At 35.4% G+C, this 22,694-nt stretch overlaps 6 protein-coding genes across 6 annotated transcripts; 1 reads left to right on the top strand and 5 right to left on the bottom strand.

Moving 5' to 3' along the window:
• Positions 1–927: 927 nt before the first annotated feature.
• On the bottom strand, positions 928–4,272 carry FG386_000579 (uncharacterized protein; the record flags this gene model as incomplete). Its single annotated transcript, XM_067339936.1, has 1 exon — positions 928–4,272. The coding sequence occupies one exon, from the start codon at positions 4,270–4,272 to the stop codon at positions 928–930; it is 3,345 nt and encodes a 1,114-aa protein (XP_067195806.1).
• Positions 4,273–5,417: 1,145 nt separating this feature from the next.
• On the top strand, positions 5,418–7,151 carry FG386_000580 (uncharacterized protein; the record flags this gene model as incomplete). Its single annotated transcript, XM_067339937.1, has 1 exon — positions 5,418–7,151. The coding sequence occupies one exon, from the start codon at positions 5,418–5,420 to the stop codon at positions 7,149–7,151; it is 1,734 nt and encodes a 577-aa protein (XP_067195807.1).
• Positions 7,152–10,042: 2,891 nt separating this feature from the next.
• Positions 10,043–11,023, bottom strand: FG386_000581 (splicing factor RRM domain containing protein; the record flags this gene model as incomplete). The annotated part of the gene is made up of 1 exon (XM_067339938.1): positions 10,043–11,023. The coding sequence occupies one exon, from the start codon at positions 11,021–11,023 to the stop codon at positions 10,043–10,045; it is 981 nt and encodes a 326-aa protein (XP_067195808.1).
• Positions 11,024–12,647: 1,624 nt separating this feature from the next.
• On the bottom strand, positions 12,648–14,069 carry FG386_000582 (Pfsec61; the record flags this gene model as incomplete). Its single annotated transcript, XM_067339939.1, has 1 exon — positions 12,648–14,069. The coding sequence occupies one exon, from the start codon at positions 14,067–14,069 to the stop codon at positions 12,648–12,650; it is 1,422 nt and encodes a 473-aa protein (XP_067195809.1).
• A 662-nt stretch (positions 14,070–14,731) lies between these two features.
• On the bottom strand, positions 14,732–16,819 carry FG386_000482 (uncharacterized protein; the record flags this gene model as incomplete). Its single annotated transcript, XM_067339839.1, has 1 exon — positions 14,732–16,819. One exon carries the CDS (start codon positions 16,817–16,819, stop codon positions 14,732–14,734), a length of 2,088 nt encoding a protein of 695 aa, XP_067195709.1.
• Positions 16,820–18,795: 1,976 nt separating this feature from the next.
• On the bottom strand, positions 18,796–22,164 carry FG386_000483 (uncharacterized protein; the record flags this gene model as incomplete). The annotated part of the gene is made up of 1 exon (XM_067339840.1): positions 18,796–22,164. The coding sequence occupies one exon, from the start codon at positions 22,162–22,164 to the stop codon at positions 18,796–18,798; it is 3,369 nt and encodes a 1,122-aa protein (XP_067195710.1).
• Positions 22,165–22,694: the final 530 nt, after the last annotated feature.

The raw sequence follows: 22,694 nt of genomic DNA on the forward strand, positions 1-22,694 counted from the left end.
TTAGTCACCTTTACCTACTTGCCTACTTTAGCTATTAGTCAATTGCACTTTTCTTCGCTTTTAACAACTTTAAGCAACTGGAGAATTCACCAATATTGATGTCATACATCAGTCTTTAATTTTCAAAAATAAATGTTTTTGTCGCAAATTCTTTACATTTTCCTCTCGGTGTACTTGTTTCTGTTTCTTTGCTTCGTATTTACACTAAAGTATATCCTCGAGAATATCTATTCTAGTTATGTTAAAGAAGAGCACGAGGAAGGCCGCCTGTCTCGGCAGAAAAACAAGTCCAAAAATTCCGTTATATTTACATAGGGAAATAGAACAGCAACTGCAAAACTGGACTTTTTTCAAACCAAATGGCAACTCAAGACCTTAAATTCAAGGTCAGAAGCAAACATACAGAGCATAAGCCAAAAAGACCCAGAAACTAAGGGAAATTCTAGACGGGACATGCTAATCCGGGAAAGAACTTGGTGTACCTGCGTGCCAAACGTAACAGGCTGAACTTCAGTGTCTTCGGCCTCCTCCAGTATAAAAAACGTAACGTAATACAAGACGGAAGCTCTAACGGCCGCCTCACAGCACGCCAATTGTTTTTTGAGACTAAAATCCTAGCGCAGCGCCTGTATGCATGCCTAACATCCCTTTTTTATTGCAGAACAAGTGAATAAAACGTGAGAAAGCATCTGCTTGATTGTAAGCTGTATAGCCTGTGTAACCAAGCAAGACAAGCTGTACGGTTGGTATAAGATGCAATACTGATTAGCGATTTGAATAAAATGTAATTAGCCTGTTTTTTCTATTTTAAGTTGAAATAGACTCACTCTAATTATTTAAATCTCGATACCCACGGAACCCACATACATAAAGAAATGTGTAATGTGGTACTTTTGGGTAGCACATGCAAGGAAAAAATAAGTTTTACTATAAAGTTAATGACAGTATAGGTATATTTATCAGGTCGTAAACTCCACTACTTATAACTTTTTTAACGTATTTATTTTTAATAAACGAATTTTCGCTTATATTGTTGCTCTCTTCACAAAAGGATTTGTTGTTCAAATCATATGACAATACAATACGATTTAAAAAGTTAGATTTTTTGTCTGAAAAGTGCTTTAGTGAATACCTATAACTGCCGTTTTTGTTGGTGTTTTCAATGACCTGGAACAAACACTCCTCGTTGCCCTCCACCAGTATGCAACTATTGACCATTTCAAATTCGTCATCCTTGTTTATGGCAAACATTGACCTCAAGTACAAAAGTTTAGTCAAAGATATCAATTTATCACTTTTAAACAACCCATAATAGCTTTCACTGTTTAAATTGAAATTCAAGTAGTTATCCCTGTTGTCCAAATAATCTTCTACTTTATTAAACGATTGATTTAATATTGAAATTTTTACTATGTTAATTAAGCTGTTAACACCAACATTAAGTAAATTTGCTTTCTTGCATAAAATGTCGTTAATGTAACCGTTGACATTCAGCAAATACTCGTCCAAATCGTTTGACTTGAGTCCAGATATTGCTTCGAATTGTTTTAAAATGCATTCAATAATTGTCTTACCACAACCATTAAAAGACTCGTGCTTCTCCAAACATCCATTGTATTCAAGGATAAGTTCTTTTAAAAGTTTACTTGAAAAGTGAGCTAAAAGTACTAGATAAGAGCCTACCTGTTCGCTACTTAACAATTGCTTCTCAATCGCATAAAGCCTGTATATTGCCTGGACGCAAATAAGCAAACATGTCCCAAGCGATATTTTTTTGGTTAATTTATAAGAACAATAGTAATGAGTGTATATAACCAAGTAAGAGTTCACATTAAATACGCAGTCTTTTCTGAAGTTCAGAACAATATCGTGGCTTTTTTTCCAACATAAATCCAAGTTGTCAATAAAATCAAGTACATGTTTGCGTTCGCGTTCGTTCTCTCCCTTAACACGCTTTTTCGTATCATTATCGTTGAGTTTGATATGATTATGCATGTATATCCAAATTCTCCTCCAGTACATTAAACCGGACTCCCTGTATTGTTTACTTGAACATATTTTGTCGTGCATCCCCAAAAACTCAATGTACCTATTTAAAGTCATTTTCCTCAAACAATATAAGTGATAGTCATACTGGTCATTTCTCATTATTTCCAAAGAGTCCATGACCTTTTGGTAGTTCTCCAGTACAAGCAGCTGATTGTCAGATTCATATATTTCTGAATAATATGCCCTCCTTTTTTCAAACCATATTACCTGAAGATTTCTTATATCTGGAACGTCTTCTTTACCGTCATAATTCCTATCCTTTTCCCTTGATTTTTGTTTGTTTGACGCAATTAAATTGCTGTTCATCATGTCAGCGAAATACCTGTTGGCCTTTTCCATATTTCCGGATTCCAGGTAACTACATATTAATTTTATATTTAGGTATCTGTCATTACTGTCAAGTTTCTTTGCATTTTCCATTGATTCAAGTGAGTCATCAAGTCTGTAAAGATGTTTCAACAACCTTCTTTTAATCAAATGCGTGTCGGGTCTGTTACTTTCCAAATTTAGTGACTTTTCTATATACTCTAACCCGTCCAAGGCCTTTCCCATGCTGTCCAAGTGTTGCGAATATATGTTGTACAATATAACCATTTTTTCCTTGCTTGTCTCGGAGTTTTTTAGTTTATTCTCAAATTCACCAACTATGTTTGTTAGTTCCCTATCAAAAATTAACTTTTTGTTACTGTCCAGTTTGGATATGAATGTTAACAGTGAGGTTAAGTTGTTTATTCTATTGTTTAATCTGTTTAAAATATAGTCTCTAAATCTAACAGAGAAACTATTGGCATCCAGTACTCCCATCTCAATTCTCAATATTGAGTCACTTTTAGGGTACTCCTTCTTCTTCTTATCGAAAAAATCAACCAAAAGCTTGATAGACTTGTCGTAGTATTCTTTTCTTTCTTCTAGGTATTCGGAACTATGAACAATAGTCTCAAGCACATCATTGACAAATGCAGGCCTTTTTTTGCCATACGAACAACTGTCAGTATACATTGAACTTAATTTAAATTTCCTCTCCTTAATGTACTTGTTTCTTCCAATATATTCACATAAATTTGAAGCTTCCCCCTCGTCTCGTACTCCAAAGATAGGATAGTACATTATCCCGGAAGTTCCTCTTTTTTGGTAAAAATTACAACTTACTGAAATAAGTGGTACAACCCCGTCTTCATATGAGATACTATGATCCCTTTTGAGTGAGTCTCCGCCCCCGTTTGACGAAGTTTTCAGTTCAAACATTATCTTGCTGCTAGGAGGCAGAACAATCCCTTTCAACGATTCGTCGGACAACATACAGCCTATTATTGAAAAATCGTCATCCGGATACAATTTAAGCAGCTGGCTAAAGCAATGTCTACACTCATTAGAGTAATTGAGTCCGCACTTTAAAAGAAGATTCCCGAGAATAGTGTAATAATCCGTCTTATCTAATATATAGTCCTCATTGTATATTAAAAAATCATAAGCCTGTTGGTACTTTTTTCCATCCAGCAAAACCTTCACAAAATACAATAACAACTCAGATCTTTGAAATGGATCCAAAAACGAAAAAAGTCTTCCATACTCGCTTACCCTTTGGGATTTATCATGCTCATCTACGTTTTTCCCCTCTTTATTTTTAGTTTTGGATAAGTCTCCCTCACACGTCGCCAATTTATCCATGTAAACAAGGGAATTCAAAGCTGAATTGATGTAACCACACAAGTGATTTCCCAATGCCGATGCTATCCAATTTACCCTTATGTCAGGCCTTATTCTTTTAATTTCATTTCTCATTTCCCTAAAACCCTCATAGTTTCTTATTTGAATATAACACGTACCCAAATCCCTAAGCACTACAGCATCCTCTTTGTCAAATTTAAGAGCCGTTTTAAAACACTTTATAGCTTCAAAATAGTCAAAGTCGCTTCTATATAAAGTTCCCAAGCAGTGCCAACTCATTGGATTTTTAACATTCATTTTAATTGCTTCTTTTGCATACTCATAAGCCTCTTTGTGCCTGCTGTCATTTGCGTCCGAATGCAATGCTCCCATAATAAATGCCTTCATAGACAACAAATCGCTTTGTTTTGGGTACTTTTTCAGCATTACATCTGTTAGTTTGAGTGCTTTTTTGTATATTCTCTGGTCATAAAGCTGAACTATATTCTTAAATTGTTGTTGATCTCTCTGTGTAAACTGAGAATTGCTGCCATTCTGAGACTCCTTTTTGTTCATTTTTACTGCTATTTATGCATAAATTCAGTTTTTGTAGACAAAGAACCACTCAGACACACAAAACTCCTGTATTCGAGTGCGTGCTTTTATATCCACTCTTTTTAGTTTTTAAAAAAGATGCTCCCGTTTTAGGTTGTTTGATAACTACTCGCCTCCTACTCCTCAACACCCAGTTTCGAGTCTAAGAGGTGCAAACTTTCGATCTCACAAATAATTTTTCTCCTCCTGGCCTCAAAATTCGCAAAAAGGAAGCTGGAATGCCGCAGTTAAGTAAAACACAATAACACTGTTCGGACTGTATAATATCACGGCAAAATCAACGTTCATTAAAATTTACTCCCCACTTTCCCTAAGAGATTAAGCAGGAAAAGATCTCACCTTTACTGGTACACTGAGCCCAGGTTAAAGTCAGAATAAATTAAAAAACGAAAATGCTCTTTAATTCCTTGATAAAGAAGAGTAGAATACTGCACCTTTTACTCGAGCTCTATATTCGTGAACAACGCCCTTGTTTCATTCTCTTGTCATCTAAGTCCTTTGTCTTCGCTCTCCCCAGTCACTCGCTCCCCTTTTCACCAGTTGAGTCCTACTTCCCAATCCTAACTGTCAAAACCTTACAATAATACCGAGTTAAATTCGTATTTCGGTACCTCAACGCAATTTTGACACTTCCCGCCCAACACTCTCATGATCGCTTTATTTTTTTCAATCTGCTTAAAAAAGCCTATAAGATTTGGCGGCAACTCAATATTGTGATTGTAAACTAGAGTTTAAATTCTGATGAAAAAAACAAAAAGCGACACTGGTACTTGCAAGGATAGAAACTGAAGAGGGAAAGAGACAACTCACTGATCCACCTTTAAGTAAACAGCACTTGAGTATAGCGCGTTTGTTTCAGCAGCAGGGAAGTGGAGAAGGCAATATATAGAATACAAGATGCACGAAAAGGCGTATGGATGCTGACTGAATTGACAGGCTACTGAAAATTTGTGTGTGCATGTTTATTTGGAGCCACCATATGCATTTATACGGCAATAGTGCGACACATAAATTCGAAAAGCACTTGTACATTTTATTTAAGTGCACGTGTAACCTTAGGAATTTATTTTTCTGTACAGATTACGAGTTGAATGAGTATAGATAAAATGATGGCCAGAATATTGGATATAATGTACGAGAAATACTCCAGAACAGCGGCGAGGATACTCGACAAAGGTACGAGTTTTGCGTATTGGTCCTTTAAAGTAAGCTGGTATATAATACCAGTATTGATATCCGTGATAATATTAAGCATAATTATATTCTCGATAACATGGGTACTGTATTTGTTGTTTTACATCTACTGCATACCACCTAAATCAATCACTTTTCCCTTAAACTTTGAATATAAAAACAGTTTTCTTTCACAACTTCACATTAGTGATAACAGTAACAATGGCAAGTCAATATTTGGGAGTGGAAATATATACAATAACATTATAAATAGCGAGCAACTCACAAATCAGCTGCTGTACGAACACTCAGAGGCTATTGCCTCTGTTTCCTTTAATAACATAACGTGGAAACTTGGAGCAAAAGATGATGGTGTAAATTTGTTCAATAATGAGGCAATTCAAGTAGAGGATAGACCAAATTTGTACAAGTACGGTATTTTTATTTACTATCTAAATTCCCTTAAAAACTGTATATTCAGAAAACTTTACAACCTATTAACGTTGAATTGGTTTGGGAATAAAAACATAAAAAAGGCAAATAACGTGGTAAATGACGATATATTAGGCAACGAGATAGATATTTTTGTTGAGTTATTTTACTACCCAAGCAAATATAATGTAAACATGACACCGTTTCAACTAAAAATTGAACTGATAAAGTGCACTGAATCATATTATAAAGACGAGGGTTTAGATATTCTTGCTAAGTTTGGAAAAACAACAGCGATTGAGTACACGCCTGACATACTCATCAGGTTTCGCGAATACATTTCGTTGATCCCTTCTTTATTTGGGGTAAAACTTAACAGTTTTGGTTTGGGATTAGAAAGCAAAGTTGTTATTAAACTGGTTGAGAATTTTCCCCTTTTAAAAAAATACAAATACAATTCAACCAACTTTAATTCGTTAAATCACGCAAGTGATTTAATAAAACTATGTGGTGCAAATATCAAAATGAGACCTGCCTTGCACACATACAAAGCTAATTTAATCTTTCAAACCAAGCTTAGGTTTTGGAAAGAGGTTATAAGAAACCATCCGATACTTATGGGCAATATTGTGTCAATTACATTCACTTTCTTTTGTCTAATCCTCATTTTTTTAATTTCCATTTCCACTGGAGTTTATTTGCTTTGGAAAAAACACTCGATTAATAGTTACTGTGATATGCACATTTCAAACAGCCAGCTCCCAACTGGAACTATAACCTACAACAATTGTACTCCAAGTTCCACTTACTACCACATAAACAGCAATGATATTGGAAGAAGCATGCCTTTGGGTTTAAGCTCCTTTCGCGAGAACAGACTTGCTCCTGACTACTCTTCTTTTTCGTCCACATCATCTCCCGTCATGCTGAACGGACTTTTACCTTTAGAAACAAAGCAAATTGCGACAACTCACTCTAAAAATCAATACCTTTTATCCGAAACTCTTTTTTCAGAAAATGAAGCTAACGGAAACATTGTTGTTTACAAAAACAATATTATAAATAGTTCTACTTACAATGAATGCACTGGGAACGCAAGTGATAACGTAAACAGCAGTGCAAATGAAGATCTGAAAGAAATTAAAAAAGAACCCGACGACGACCTTTCGCCTGTAAATACACAATTAACAGACAAAAACACTCCTGAAAATGTCAATACTCCGATGCCTGATTGAAGTGGGCAAATCAACTCCTATTTTACTCATTTTACAGCTAATCGCCGGCAATTCACCATGCAATTTAAATATATTTAACTCATAGATAACACGTGTGTAAAAAACACTTATTTACTGTCATGCAATGTATGTGGATGCATGCATGCATATCCACACATTATATATGGATTGGCACTAGAAAAATTTGCCGTTTTTATAGTTTAAACTTGAATTTACATGTTCGTGGTTCACCTGTACTTTTGTTTTTGCTTTGTTAATCTCTCGAATCTTAGTTTCTTCCCCCTCCCCCCGTTAGATGCTTTTCGCTGAAACCAGTCACTGCCTGATTTACTTGAGGACGTAAAGACAACTGCTCTGCGATTCGCACTGAAACATTAACTTTGAAATTTAAATTGATCGCGAATGAAACAAATAAATACATAAAATTCGCGATTAAAATTACCGTTAGAAGAGAAAGGAACATGAAAAATATACTAGTACTTAATTTGCTTAAAATATCGACACTATATCTAATCACCACTTTAAAAAAACAAGTGCATTGTCTTAAAATATGTATATATAAAATATCAATAATTCTATAAGGAAGTAACTAGGTTAAATTAGGATATGGAATGTGCGATTTAATTAATTATTTATAGGTACTCAAAATTATATCTAAATATTCTATAATATTAACATTGATATTAATTTCATTACTATTATTGCTACAAATGTCGCTGCTATTTATATGATTACCATCATTATTTACCGTTATAATACACATTACAACGATAATAAGTAATAGGTAATAAAGCCGCAATACAAATGAATAATATTAATAGCAGTAAAATTAACATTAACAATTAATATAATAATACCTATTTTGTTTATAAATAATATGAAGTGATATGATGATACAAAGTATTTTCAAAACAGTCTTCATATCCAAAGCTCTACTTTTCATTTGAAAACAATTATTGTTTAGAAAACGACATAAATAGTAATATTGCTGTTTTTTATAATTCACCTTGAGCTATAAAACATTGATCTCTTATTCATACAAATTACAACATGTCATTTTCTATAAGTAATATGGCCCAACCAAGAAGCAGAGAATACTGTTTAACTGAAAACACCATGAGAGTGTTAATTCCTCAAACCACATGTCACTCCAAAAGATTACCATTCCTTTGCCAATTAATTAATTATTACCCCTTTATATCCCAGTCATTTATTAACTTTATTTTTAAATCTACTCCCTAATACACAATACATATTAATGTTACATGTATTTATTTCTCCAAATTAAAGTACAGAATAAGAGACTGAAAAATTTTCACCGTTTGTACTTCGAGCAAAGTTTTAACTTTAGTAACCCAGAACAATGTATATATACATATATATGTAGATATAAATATGAATATATAAAAATAAATGTTAACTACACAAGAAGACCATAGTGATATTAACAGTGTAGTAGTAATTTCAGTGACCTTACATTGTATTTTTGTAAATTGATGAAAAAATATTTTTAATTATGATAAAGTAAAAATATATGATAAAAATTGTTTGATTAATGATTACAGACTATATTATATTAACATTGATATTATTTTAAATATTAACAATACTAATTATCTGTATTAAAGGAAAACATTGATATCTTCCAAATAACGAGAAATTACGAAGAAACAGAATGGTGTTTGCAATTCATGATCGTTGATATTTCGTTTGTAAAGACATCACCATTACTATTATTGTTTAAATAATAAATGAACGTTTTCTTCGGCCATGATATAAAACTTAAATTACGTAGAAAAAACACTCAAAAATTGATATATGTCAATTTATTCACAATAAAACATGATAATAAATACATTTACGCCAATATTTCATTTTACAAACAAATATATAAATGCATAATATATATACATTTACATGATAATCCGTATGAATATGTAAACAAAAAACAAGTCCAATAACATCATGCAGCCATTTATCCATACGCAAATGAAAGTTAAGTAACATACGAATACTGTTTATGGATGAAATATAGAATTGCAATTTCCTTGTTTTATTTATCTACAAACCATATCATATTAATAGTATATACACCTTTATATGCTATTATCCATGCGAAAAATACATAAATTGTCAATAAAAATGAGCATATTTATGTACAAAAACCAGTAATAATAAAAATAAACATGATATAATAATAATAATCCTATCAACGCGACTATATTGATAATTGTTTATTTAACCGCAATTCTCCTTCTCTTTCGTTTTCTCCTCAAATTGAAGCTAAACTAATACAATTCAAGTTTGTACTGCAAATAACTTCAATATGCAATTACATTATTCAAGAATTAATATATTAATATAGCTCCTCTTTCCATATATGAAATAAAGTAATTTTCAAACACATTTTACAATAAAATAATAAGTTATTATCACAATCCAATATTAATATATCAAAATGCTTACTTATTATAATTAATTCGATGTTGTTTATACCATTCCGTTTAATTTTATTAATCAAGACCAAATTGCCATACTAGTACATTTTAATTATCTGGTAGTTTTTAATTTCTTACTTCAACTATGAATTTAATATCATTTGGATGTAAATAATCGAAAAACTACTACAATTTGAAATTTATATATACACATATATATATGCATGCATGTATATATATATATATATATATATATATATATATTATATTTATTCGCTCGCATCCTCCATAAGATGAAATTATCTAGGTTATAGCAAGGTACAAAGGGAAATAAAAGGAAATATAATACATGATAGTTCCATTATTCCTATTCTTTTTTAAATGATAATGCCGGACCAAAAAGTCCATTATTTATCTAAAATCACTCATCATTTCTTTACAATAAGGATGAAATCATTTTCTGTACCTTTTTCCTTGATAAGATTCACGACCTGTTGAATGGCTATCACCCCTACCAATACTTCCTCTAACAGGCGATCTACTTGTACTTCTTCCTCTTGGAGAATGTAAACTTGGACTTCTACTCGTATATGGTCTTTTATGTCTATAACTTCTTTCTTCTTCTCTGTATCCTCCACTTGTATATCCTCCCAGAGCACTACAACTACCTCCTCCACTCCCATGAGCGTGTCTTCTAGAATGCCCACTGTAGTAATCATCTCTATCTCTATACCTTGCAGCTCTATCTCTGTTGTAACCGTGATCATGTGAATAACCGCCTCTAGAGCGATGATCATATCTGCTGTAACCAGTAGATCCAACTCTTGGAATGCCTCTTCCAGAATCTCTTTGGATTCTTCTCATTGTTTCTGGGCTTTTTCGACGATCATGAGCAATAACAACTCTTATTGTACTTCCATCCAAAAGACTACCATCTAATTTACCTACAGCATCCTGTGCGTCTCTTGGATCCATATATTCAACAAAACCAAACCCACGCGGCCTTTTAGAATAGTAATCTAATGGTAAATATACATCTCTTACAGGACCATATTTTTCAAAATGATGCCTTACACGACCTGGAGATGTTTCAAATCTTAAATTTCTAACAAGCAGACTACATCCCTCCACATCCACTTCAGATCTTTCTCTTGAATGTGATCTCCTTATATCACCTCCTTGCAAGCTGCCTCTTGTTCTTTCTGCTGATCCTCCCCTCGGAGTATGATTATCATCTGGTACGCCATCTTTATTTCTATTTGTCTCTTCATCAGATATTACTCCTCTTTCTCTAGAAGGAGACTTTGAATCATCTATATGCCTTTCTACCAATTCTTCGCCCTCCTCCTCACCATCATTGTAGTCTATATAGACCTTGCTTCCAGATTTTTCAACTCTCACTCCCTCATCATCTTTGTCTTGCGAATAACTCATTGGAACTTTTGTATATCCAATTCTAGTGTGAAGGTTGGCTGGCTAGCCTGGTTAAATTAAATTCAATTATCCGATATCTAATATTTTCTCTATTATTCTTTCTTATCCCCTTCCTTTACCTTTTATGTCTATACTATTTGTCATATATATATATATATATATATATATATATATATATATTTATGTTTATTTATTTATAAGCTATATAACCGGTCTATTATCTGCTTTTTATTATGTATTAATATTATTGCTATACATATATTCCATACAAATTGTCAATTGTATGTTGGCAGTACAATTATCTATTTAATTTGTCCCTTGCTATTTCTGTCTAGTTATTACCTGATTACTTTAAATATTTATTTACTTATATAATTTGTTTTATTTAATATGTTATTTAACTTGAATTTACTTTTAAGTAGACTCAACTTTATGCATTCAAACACCGATATATATATATATATATATTTACATTTAAACATATATTTTTATATATTGTTTAGTGTATTTATTTACCTATTTCAATGTAAACATTTACTAATTTATTATTTCATTATTAAGTAACTAATATTTGACTATTTTACCGCCACATGATCCTAACTTCCTTTTTAATTAACTGCCTATGTTTTATAACACTATCTATAGTGTACATTTTGCCGCTCTAGACGTATTTTTTCTAACTAATTCAGATAATTGAAAAACAACCAAATATAATTGTATAAACGACTTTCATTTGGAATATTTGATTATTTTTCCAGTTGTTCTACATTTTCCATTTTTATCTCCTTATTCAATCATGTCCTACAGAAATGCGCTTTGTCCTGATGTTTTATATTTGAGTATTAGTGTAATCAAACTAATTGACATTTTGCTTTCACTGGATATACATATCGTTTCTTCCTGTCTAAGGTTTCATATTTATTGTGACACTGCTTTTTTATTATCATTGTTTGTTTAAGTCGCGTTTTTTATCTGTTGTTAAAAATGATTAACCACCTATTTTCAAGATTACTATACGACTTTGTAATGGGTTATATGCGAAGTGCATGTAATTGTGCATCAAAGTGGGGAATTTCATACGAAATAAGATTAATAGACCCAGACAAATATTAAACTACGCAAAATAATCAAGGTAACTCGTTACTTTAAAATACATGTAGAAACGGTTTGGACATACTGCACAATTCCGTCCCAGCAGCACAAGTGCGTTTATATCAAAAAAAGGAAAAGCTAATTAAATAATTTATGTAAATACTTAATTTCGAAAGTGATAATAATTAAATACCTATATATTATAGACTAATAGTGTTTATACTGCTAACTGAAACTATTGTAGGAAAGCGTCAGAAATAAAAGTGATTTCCCATGAAAAAATAAAAGATCTGGGTTCTCTTAATCTCAATTGATCATATTAAACTCGTTCTTTCTTCCTTACTTTCCTTTTAACATATTCAAGTAATTTCCCCTCGTGTTGATAACAATATCAATGACAATAACAAAAGTAGTAAACTAAAAGAGGAAATATTAATCATTGAAGGAAAAAAGGAGAAACTATATATTATTAAATTTACTCAGTATAGTTTATTCGACTTGGGTGAATTATTATCAATTTGAAGACAGACTTCTAAAATACAATATTTCCGCTCTCTCTTTCTCTAGCGAACATTTCATAGTATTGGAATATGATAGTAACGGCTAAAAGAATACCAGTACCACTACCTATTGCTCCCAAGAAATCAGCGATAATGGTCAAGGCCCCAATGCACATACCACCAAAAGCGGCTGCTGTTGGAATGTATCTGTTTAAAACTTGTACAAGTGAGCTATCGCGATATCCTTTCATAATCATTTGTTGATCTCTAAGCTGTTTGGCAACATCTTTTGCTGACGATCCAGAGACTTCTATCCACGTTTTAGAGAAGAGTGCACAAGAAACAAGAACAAATGTAATGTAAAAAAATGTATGAATTGGGTCAGAAATAACATCAAACAGTGAGTTAGGTGGGGATATGTAATAAGCAATACCACCTACTGGAATCGACTGACCACCAACATCCAACTCCTGCCACTGTCCAAGAAGATTGACCAACATATTTGACTTAAATCTACGATACAACAATTGCGAAAAAAAGTAAAGATTAGATACCAATGCAGTCTGCAAGATTATTGGGATATTAGATGTGTAAAATAATTTAATTGGAAACGAACCCTGTTGTCCTCTTACTTTCTGGTACTTAACTGCAAGATCTACGCGGAATCCTTGAAAGTAAATAACGATTAAAAATACCAATACAGTCGCGAGCAGATTTGTCATATTTGTTGCATGTGAACGATAAAATGCCTCTCTTAGGGCAGATATTTTATCCTGTTTTGTAAATAGCAAGTGGAAAAGAGCTATAACTGCTCCCTCAAATTCCGTTCCTCTTCCAGTATTAATTGTTGTTGGGCTAAATGCCTTCCAAACTATTGTCTCGCAAATGTTTGTTGCAATGAAAAGCGAAATGCCGGCTCCCAAACCATATCCCTTCTGCATTAATTCGTCCAATAATATTACAACTACTCCTGCAAAAAACAATTGAACTATTATTAAAATGGCGTTCCAAGCACCAATTGTACGTATGTCACCATACATACCACTAATTACGTACGCCACCGCCTCTCCCAATGTTATCAATAAACCAAATAGCTTCTGAGCTCCTTGGAACAATGCCCTATCCTCCTTCAGACTTTGATCAACATCTATTATCTTACTACCCGCTAGAAGCTGCATAACCATGCTCGACGTTACTATTGGAGATATCCCAAGTTCCATCAAGGTACCCCTATTTGATGCCAAAATAACTCTTACCCAATAAAATGGATCCGAACTTTTGCTACTCAATACTCCATACAACGGAATCTGGCAGCAAACTAAGAAAACAAATAGCGATATAAGTGTCCACAAAGCACGCTCCTTAAATGGAACCCTGCGGTCCGGAGAAGATACCTCCGGAATAATACACAATGCCGGTTTTATTAAATTCAAGAACCTTATTCCCTTTGCCATCTTCGTTCCTATCTTAAGAAAATACAGTTATTCTAATTATTTTTAAATGATCTTTTATTTTATTCCTCTCACTTTCTCACAACTCCTTTAACTTTCTCTTTATTTTCCTCTCGGAGGCCCTTCAATAAGGATAAAACTTTAAACACCCCTCACTTTCGTATTGCCACTGGCGCCCTCTTCTTTATTACCATTCTAGTCCAGATAAGTGATACAGGCTTGATTGTTACGTCTCAATCACTTGCCGCCAGACGCTGCCTATATATATAAATTTCTGCGAAATTCACGCCCAATAATTGTTATTTTTTGTAATTTATTCGTCCCTTCCTTACCCAGAGTACTTTTCTCTCTAAGCTTAAGGTAAGTATAACTAGTATGCAGACTGCTCGTTACATGTTTTCCCGCTTTTCGCCTTAAATACAGTTTGCACCTCTGTGTGTGTACTTGAGCACAGATACGAACGTAAATGTTCATTTGTTTACTCGAAGCAGAAGGAGTCGCTGTAGGTTTCGGTGAACTCTCGAGGCTTCCCACGGGTTTTGACTAATTCCATTCTTAAAGTTGCTGTATACGTGAATATGCATGTACATACGTGTATGCATGTATGCACTTTGCCTTTACCCTTCGTCACCTTGTTTGAAGATTAAACAAAAACGCTTCTTAATCTACTGGGATGTGTTTTTTCTTATGATTTTTTCAATATTGCAGTAAAATGAATTTCTGTCTATTTTTATCCTCGCGTTCACTTTACGGTAACCCGAGCCTTTTTTGTCGCTGTGCCCGTCTGCGTTCCCAGTCGTGCTTGCCTCCTCTCCGTTAGCTTCAACTTGTCCTCCCGTTTCGCTCATCTCGCCTCCATACGAATTTACATCGTCGCTAAATAAGTACTTAACGTCTTTAACGCTTTTTTTTTTCGTCCTTGAGCTTTTAAATTGCCGGTATGATGAAATTGAAATAGGCAGGACATTATCGTCATTGTGACTAATACTGTCTATTATTGGTTCCCACATGACTAAATATGGAGTGGTACTGCCTTTTATTACTTGGTGTTCGCTGCTATTTTTTTTCTCAAAAGCACAAACAGCGTCATTGCCCTTCTCTATACACGTTATAGTTATATCACTTTGTCTTACCACTTTTAAATCACTCTTTTTCGGCTCATTTTCATCAAAAACTACATCAAAATGGCCACTTTTTTCGTCGCAAACATCACCTTCACCATTGAAATTCTCTCCATTCAAAATATCAAAAAGAACCTCGCCCTTGTTTCCCCTTATAGCCTCATCACTCAAATTACAAAATTCGGTCAGCTCTTGTTTGTGTCCGGAATTTGTGTTGTTTTCGCTTTTTGAGTTCGTTTGAGCGATAATACTCTTCAATCTCTCGTTCTCCTCCGCAAGAGTTAACACATCCATTGTAAGTATTTGTACTTGATCCTTGAGTTCAATGATTTCCCTGTTTTGTTTGTCATCGTCTGAAGCCCACTCGTTTGCAAAATCTGCCCCTTCATCAAAGACTTTTGCATTTTTATACTCGCAAAATGCACATCCTGCGTCGTTTTCCTCCTCTTGTTTGCTTTTCGCAGACAACACTCTGTTTTTCTCGCAATCACTCAACGACAAATGATCATTTGAGTCTATCCTCGGCGACTGAAAAGCAGTCTCAGCTATAATTTCGTCCTTGTTCTTGTCATCTCTCAAACGCGTTCCGCCCTCTCCATCGGAACTTTTAACTCCGATTAACCCGTCATACTCGTATATTTTCTCCTCGTAGCTGCTGCTGTTTATTTTTTTCTCATATTCGTAACACTTCACTTCCTTTTCCTTAAGCTTGTTCAGGGTTTCAATTAGTCTCTCCTCTAGTTCCCTGTACCTTTCCCTCCCTATTTTTTCCAACTCCTTGTTTATGTTGCTGTCGTACTTCTCAATCTCCAGGCGGTGTTTCGTTAGTCTTTTTATATTTCTGCAAAGACTCACCAGTACACTGTTCTCGTTTATTTCCGTCTTGCCATACACGCTGCTGCCTTTCCTTCTCCTTTCCTGTAAGCTCAGACCAAACTCCCTTGCACAAATGTAGCTATTCGCCGCCTCTAAACTGTCACAGCAATCGCTAATTAAAAACTTGTTTACTCTGTTCTGTCTATCGCCTTTTCTAAAGCCACTACTTGCGTTTGGTTTTCTTTTCAAAAACGAAAGCTCTCTCTTCTCCCCACACACATCTGTGCTTGTGTCTGTGTCCTCAACTCTCGTATTACACTTACTGTTGTCGCCATCAAGGCCTGTTCTTGCTGCTCCCTTGCTTTCGCTCTCGCCGTTCTCAAACGAACACGTGCCTTCCGTCCTTTCGAACTTTGTATGATCGCAGTCCAAGCTCGCCTTCTTTTCCGCAGTCTCCTCCCCAACTATAAAAGAACAATCGGTATAGAACCTCGCCCCCAAGACCGCTGATGTTAGACTCTCCAGACTCATTACAGAATTGTCCAATGTAATCAAAAGGTCATCCTCCTCACTATACTCGCTCCCAGAGATCAGTCCTTCTTTAAGCAGTCTTTTCATTCTCTCGCCGAATTCTGACTTTATTCTGCCACCAAAGTCGTGTTTCTTCTCCTGTGGACCACCGTAACTGTCACTGTTGCTCAGTGAATACAGCTCCATTAGCTCATTCTCCAACTTAAAAAATAGATCCGTTAGCTTTATCGTAACGTTGTCTATCCTTTTTACCATATCTATTATTCCGTTCTCCAAATCAATCATTTTCGCCAGAAATCGCTGCTGTCTTCGTATCTGCCCTGCATCTGTTGCTCACTCACCCCTTCCTGTTTCCCTCCGCTGCCCACCACCACTCTCCCTGGCAGTTCCCTCCACGCAAAACTCGCCTGAGCGAATGTGTGTATTATATGTGTAATCGACTCTAAGAAAAGAGCCGAATATCAAAAAATGTCCGTATCCCCCTGGTGTTCCAAATTAATTGTGCACTACTGCCTATTCTCTCCTAAGAGGCCACGTAAATGTGTCGACCTTACTGATTGTGGCAACAATAAAGTGCTTTTACTTCCTGCCAATTAACCGTTCGTATTACGTACGCTAATTTATCTTGTGCTATTGCAGTTTCCTATTCCTACACGTGTGTGTGCTTTTGCATTTATTAAGTTTGCTTCTCCCCGTTGCTGTAAACATAAGTAACCCGTGTAAAAATAACGGCAGTAATTAGAATTTAATTACTTAATCAATAAGCAAATTCGTAATTGCGATAACTGATATGCAAAGCCTAACTTAACTCAAACCTGATGTGAGTCCATCACCAACTAATCTCGCACTAATTTATTTGCATGCAAATTACACATTTGGGCATGCAACAACTACACCTGCAAGTCGCAAAAAAGCTCTCTGTTTAGATTTGTTGGCAATTCTGCACTAAAAAACCACCTATGTCCGCTATCCCCCCTTTGTTGTCATTAACTTGAATCTCACTTTCCGAGCAATTACTCCGTCCACTCTAAACGTAAGGATTACACTTGGACATTTCCACGGCGACCCGAATAGCGATTTAAAAACTGGGACGAATAGTCATCAAAGCGAACTTCCTTTCGTTCCCAAGTGCTCACTAGTCGCGCAAACTCAACCCTAGTTTGGTTCTTGTATGCATGTGCGTGTACATGACTGCACTCCTAGTCTAAATAAGAAAAAACAGAAGACATCCCATCCCTAACACAAACAAGAGAAAATGCATACTAAAGAAAAACAGCGTAGCAATGAGTAATTAAATATTTAAATCTTACGTTAAACTAATATACATGGTTTCTCAGTTTATTCTATATGCCTCTCCATCTCTAGATATCTCTCTCCCTACTCCCTTTAATTATCCGTTTACTATCTTAATGTTGTTATGTGTTATTTTTACGCATACCCCTTTAAAAAACATTGTCTAACTTGCCTTAAGTATTATCTACGGCAATAAGTTACCTATTCGCTTTACGAGTCCTTATATTCCTTTCCTCGAAGCGTTTACTATTTCTGCCCTGTTAATCTTTTCGTTCTGGTTCAATTGTAAAAATACCGACCTTGTGTCAAACATACCAAACATGTGCACTTTGGAGTTGCATTAGACAAAAATGAACTCGCGTCACTCAGAATCCACATAAATAAACATCTTACACAGTGAATGTGCACTATTTGCGGAGACGCATGGGATATTCACGGTTGTATGTGCGTATAAACGAATTAAAGAGCCAGAGCAACATACACCGTTTCGAGGGAACCAAGCAATTTGGGGGCAAAGAGAACCAAAAATGGCCAAAGTGGAAATAAACAAGCATAAATCCATTCGAGAAATTTTCTGTCTTCATTTAATTGGAAAAAACACCAATTTACAAGTCTCCATCTTGCTGAAAAAGACTAAATATCGTTATTTACTCACACATTAACCAAGGCTTCATTTCCAAATAGCGCGTATTTAGAGCCACTCTAACACTAGTTAATGCACCAACATCACTGATGCTCCCTGACACTACCTCTTCTATGCTCATCACCAAACTAAAATTCAAGAAGAGTTAAAGCGAACCACCTACCACTTAGATTTCCGTTAACGTGCAAACACCTGACTACCAGCCAGATTCAGGTCCATCAGTTTCACTTCACCAGGGTTGAAAGTAGAACCCGCGAATGCAGCAGCAGTGCATGCATAAGCAGTTGGGATTGCAGGCACCTGGAATTCAATTTTTCCCAAAGGATCACTGAGTATTTCTGTAGAAGGCGCTATTGGAACTCGAACTTGCGTTTTGAATCAAACTTAAACTGTGGTTATTGTTGCTGCCCCTGGTACCGTGACTGCTGCCATTGCCTCCATTGTTATGGATGCCTGCTGACTCATCTCCACTATTATCATCAGAAGATAGCGAAAGCAGCAAATCGTCGTCGGAATCAGTTTCTACAAATGTATTTGAGGCGTCGTACTCCTGATCAGAAACTTGTTCTTCGTCTTCGTTGTCGTTTTGGTAGTTCTTAAAATTAGCATCATCAATGACTCCAAAGGGCCCTCTCCTCTCTGTCGATGCCAATCCCCCCAATACCAGCTCTTCTCTCCCCAATCCAGGAACTTGCGGTATTCCCGGCATCTCCCCGGCATCTGCTCCTGCTCCCCGCATAACTGTCTCGTCCTCTCTCTCAGCCTCGCGTAGATCGCCATCCACTTCGTCATCAATATGCTCGGTGCTCACTCTGGTCTTGTTCTCACAGTCGCCGACTACCTTGTTAGAGGAGTTAGAATACACGGAATGACCAGAGACGAGGGGAACGTTCTTCTGAACACGCAGCAGGTCCCTCAAAGTATCCTCATTTCCGTACTCGCCTTCAAAGTAGTTCCAACTGGTCCAAAACTTTTTGTAAAGGGTAAAGTACTTCTCTTGAAGATATATTTTCGGAACAAATTCACTGGCGTAGACAAAAACAGACCTTACGCGATTAATTTCTCCCATATTAAGCTCAAAATTGGCGTATTTAAGGCAAACCTTTATAATGATATCCGCGGTCTTTAAATTTTCAATTGCAGAGTCAAAAATGCTCCTCGTGTATGCAACGTCACTGCATCTCAGAGTCAAGTTGATCCAACGAATGTACACAATAACCTTGTATTTGTCTTTTTCATCCAACTGCTTGATTGTCTCCTCAAACACATTATAGGCCCTCTTTTTCCTGCCCATTCTGGTCTCATAAGCCCCGTATATACTGTACAAAATAAAAAGATATTCATAATAGCAATCCAACTCCTTGATACGCAACTTCTGTTTCCACTCACTCAAGGCGGACATTGAGTACTCGAATATTTCCCTCAAACGCTCAGTTCTTGAATTGCCAATGCTTTCCGTAATCTGTTCAGTTTCCTTATCCACATCAAAGAGTTTCTGTATAGTTGTGCCACAATGGCAGTACATAAAACTGTCAATTAGGTCAAGGAAAATGTTAAAGGAGAAAGGCATTTCCAAGGCACCAATGGCTCTCTCATACAATGTAAAAGTCTCATCATAAAGCCCTTTCTTTTTGAAATAATCGCCAAATGAAATGATTAACGAACAAGTAGGCATCCCTGAATCGAACAACTCCTCAATAAGCGACCACACGCTCTCCGACGTCCCAAATGAGATTTCAATATCTGAGGACAGTTGCCATATCCTTGGGTTACTCATCGTTTTATGTCTCTCTCTTTGTTCCTTCACAGATCCTAAACATTTTCTCACCAATCCCAGTGCATACTCATAATTTCCAAACCTCAACTCCATTTCTACCCACTCCGTCCAAAGGAGTGTGTAGTCCTCGATGTACGGTTTCATCAATGCCCTCTCAAAAATTTCCCTAGACAAATCCAACAGTCCCCTTTGTCTTCTCCCCTGATCATCCGAATTGTATTCCAATATCTCATTGCCGTTGTCCACACTGCTGGTCATGTAATTAGCATAAAACACCCAAAAAACACATCGACTTTTGTCCTTAATTTGGTCAAAATCTATCGTAGTCGCAGCCTCTTCAAACAGTTTCACAACATCAATAGACGGCTCGGGCTTGTTCTTTTTCCTCTCCTCTTTTATAAATGCACTTATGTACTCTATCCATCTGGATACATTGTTCTTCTCGCACCTGACCAGCGTCTTGTACAGCAAGCAACTGTGATCGTTAACTATTTTTTCTAGTCTCTCGAACTCCTTTCGCAAAGGCTCCTCAGACAACTCCTTTAGAGAAGATATAAAAGGAGGAGAATCAGACAATTGCGTGTTGCAGCTTGCGGAATCCTCTCTGTTGCTCAATAGTCTGTTCATATATATGCTTGAAAACATCATCATCGAATCGTATATTACTGTGAAATCGTACACATTCGTGCACCTTTCAATACCAAAGTAATAAATCTCATAAACCTTTTTCCAATTCGCCAACTTCATGTATATTTGAGACACTCTGCATACAAGTTCACCAAAAGTTAGTTTGTATCCTCTATTATTTAGATTTAAAGTGTCAACCTGAGACGCACTGGTGTTGTTCTTATCACTACTTAAATTTGTCTCTATTCTGTTTAACAATGAAGAAAAAACCACTCCACTCCCATTTCTGCTCTCCCCCAATTTCTCATCCATCAATTCCATAGTATAATCCTCTATTGCTTTTCCATCAAGTATCAACACATTTTCCGATACCATAATCAATGCTAAATTAAACAAATCATCCATACCAGATATCTTGTGTCTCGATCCACTTACCTCTATTCCACTTTTAAAAACAGAATAATCCAACTCCATTCTTCGCCTTATAAGCCGTAATAATTCATTTAAACATTCAGTTATCTTGTCACCTTTAACTAGTGCTTGTAAATACGGCTCTATTCCGTCCTTAAAGGAGAACAACAAGAATCTTCTTAATACACTTATCGATAGTATTGGAATGTCCAAATTTGATATATATTCCAAATACTGACTCCATATTCTGTGGTGGGTTTTTAAAGGAAGTGACCTTAAACTTCTATCTAATATATGCCGTGATCTCGTAAATTCTATTCTATTCTTAAATAAATATCTGCTGTAACCCAACCACAGATCAACGTCGTTGCAGGACTTCAAACAAGACTCGTACTCGTCCGATACACTCAAATTTATCAGTCCTCTGCCCAATTTATTCTCCAAAAATAGCTCATATTCCTCCAGTAAGCTCAAGTATTCTTTCCAAATCGAAACCTCGCGATAACTGCTCCAATTCAAAGCTCTACGAACCACAACCAAGCAATAGTCATACTTATACAGCAAATTTAAATCCAAATTTCCCAAGTTAAGTCTTTCCACCTCACCCAACTCCACATTCTCCAAACTTATTTCTCTATTCAAATCATTTTCGTCTGAAATATAATCCATATCATGATATGAACCCTCCCTTATCATTAATATGTTGCTTTTCACCTTAGATATATATTCTAACCACAAACCTATCTTCCCTCCCCTTTTTCCCCTTTTTAACTCATCCTCGTAAACCTTTAGTCCCCTACATTCCAAAAATACCTCTCTCTTCAAAATTCGATTTCCTATAGACTGCAAATACGATAAATTCTCTTCCACACCATTCATTGAAAATTATTTCCTCTAAATATACCTTTTTGTATTCCTATTCTTCATAATTCTTTAATTTATTCCACTTTTTTATTTTTATTCGTGACCTATTTCCCACAATCTAACTCTGCTGTTTGGCGCCGAAACATGAATTGCGCTGCCTCTCCCCTCTTGTTAAATTACCCCTCTCACCCCTCTTCACCCCTCAAACAAGGCCGTTAAAAGAGAGGAAATGTCCGATTCAGACTCGAAGTTTTATTTGTATTTTTTCTAATTAATGCCTATTTATACGTAACCCCTTTTTAAAAATAACATTTAAACGTATATTAAATATTGCAAATATGTATTGCTGACATTTGCCTACTTTTTTGTTCTTTAATCCTGCTTTAGTTTTTGTTTAAAATTAACAGTCAAATGTCATTAAAAAATGATAATAAATGGAATAAATACGAAAAAACAAAAGCAATCCAATTTAAAAAAGAATGTAATTAAAAATAATTTCCTACTTTTGTCTTATCCAAGTCTAGTTTCTTATCTATCTAACATAC

Source organism: Cryptosporidium ryanae (assembly GCF_009792415.1).
Source record: "Cryptosporidium ryanae isolate 45019 chromosome Unknown contig_14, whole genome shotgun sequence".
NCBI lineage: Eukaryota > Apicomplexa > Conoidasida > Eucoccidiorida > Cryptosporidiidae > Cryptosporidium > Cryptosporidium ryanae.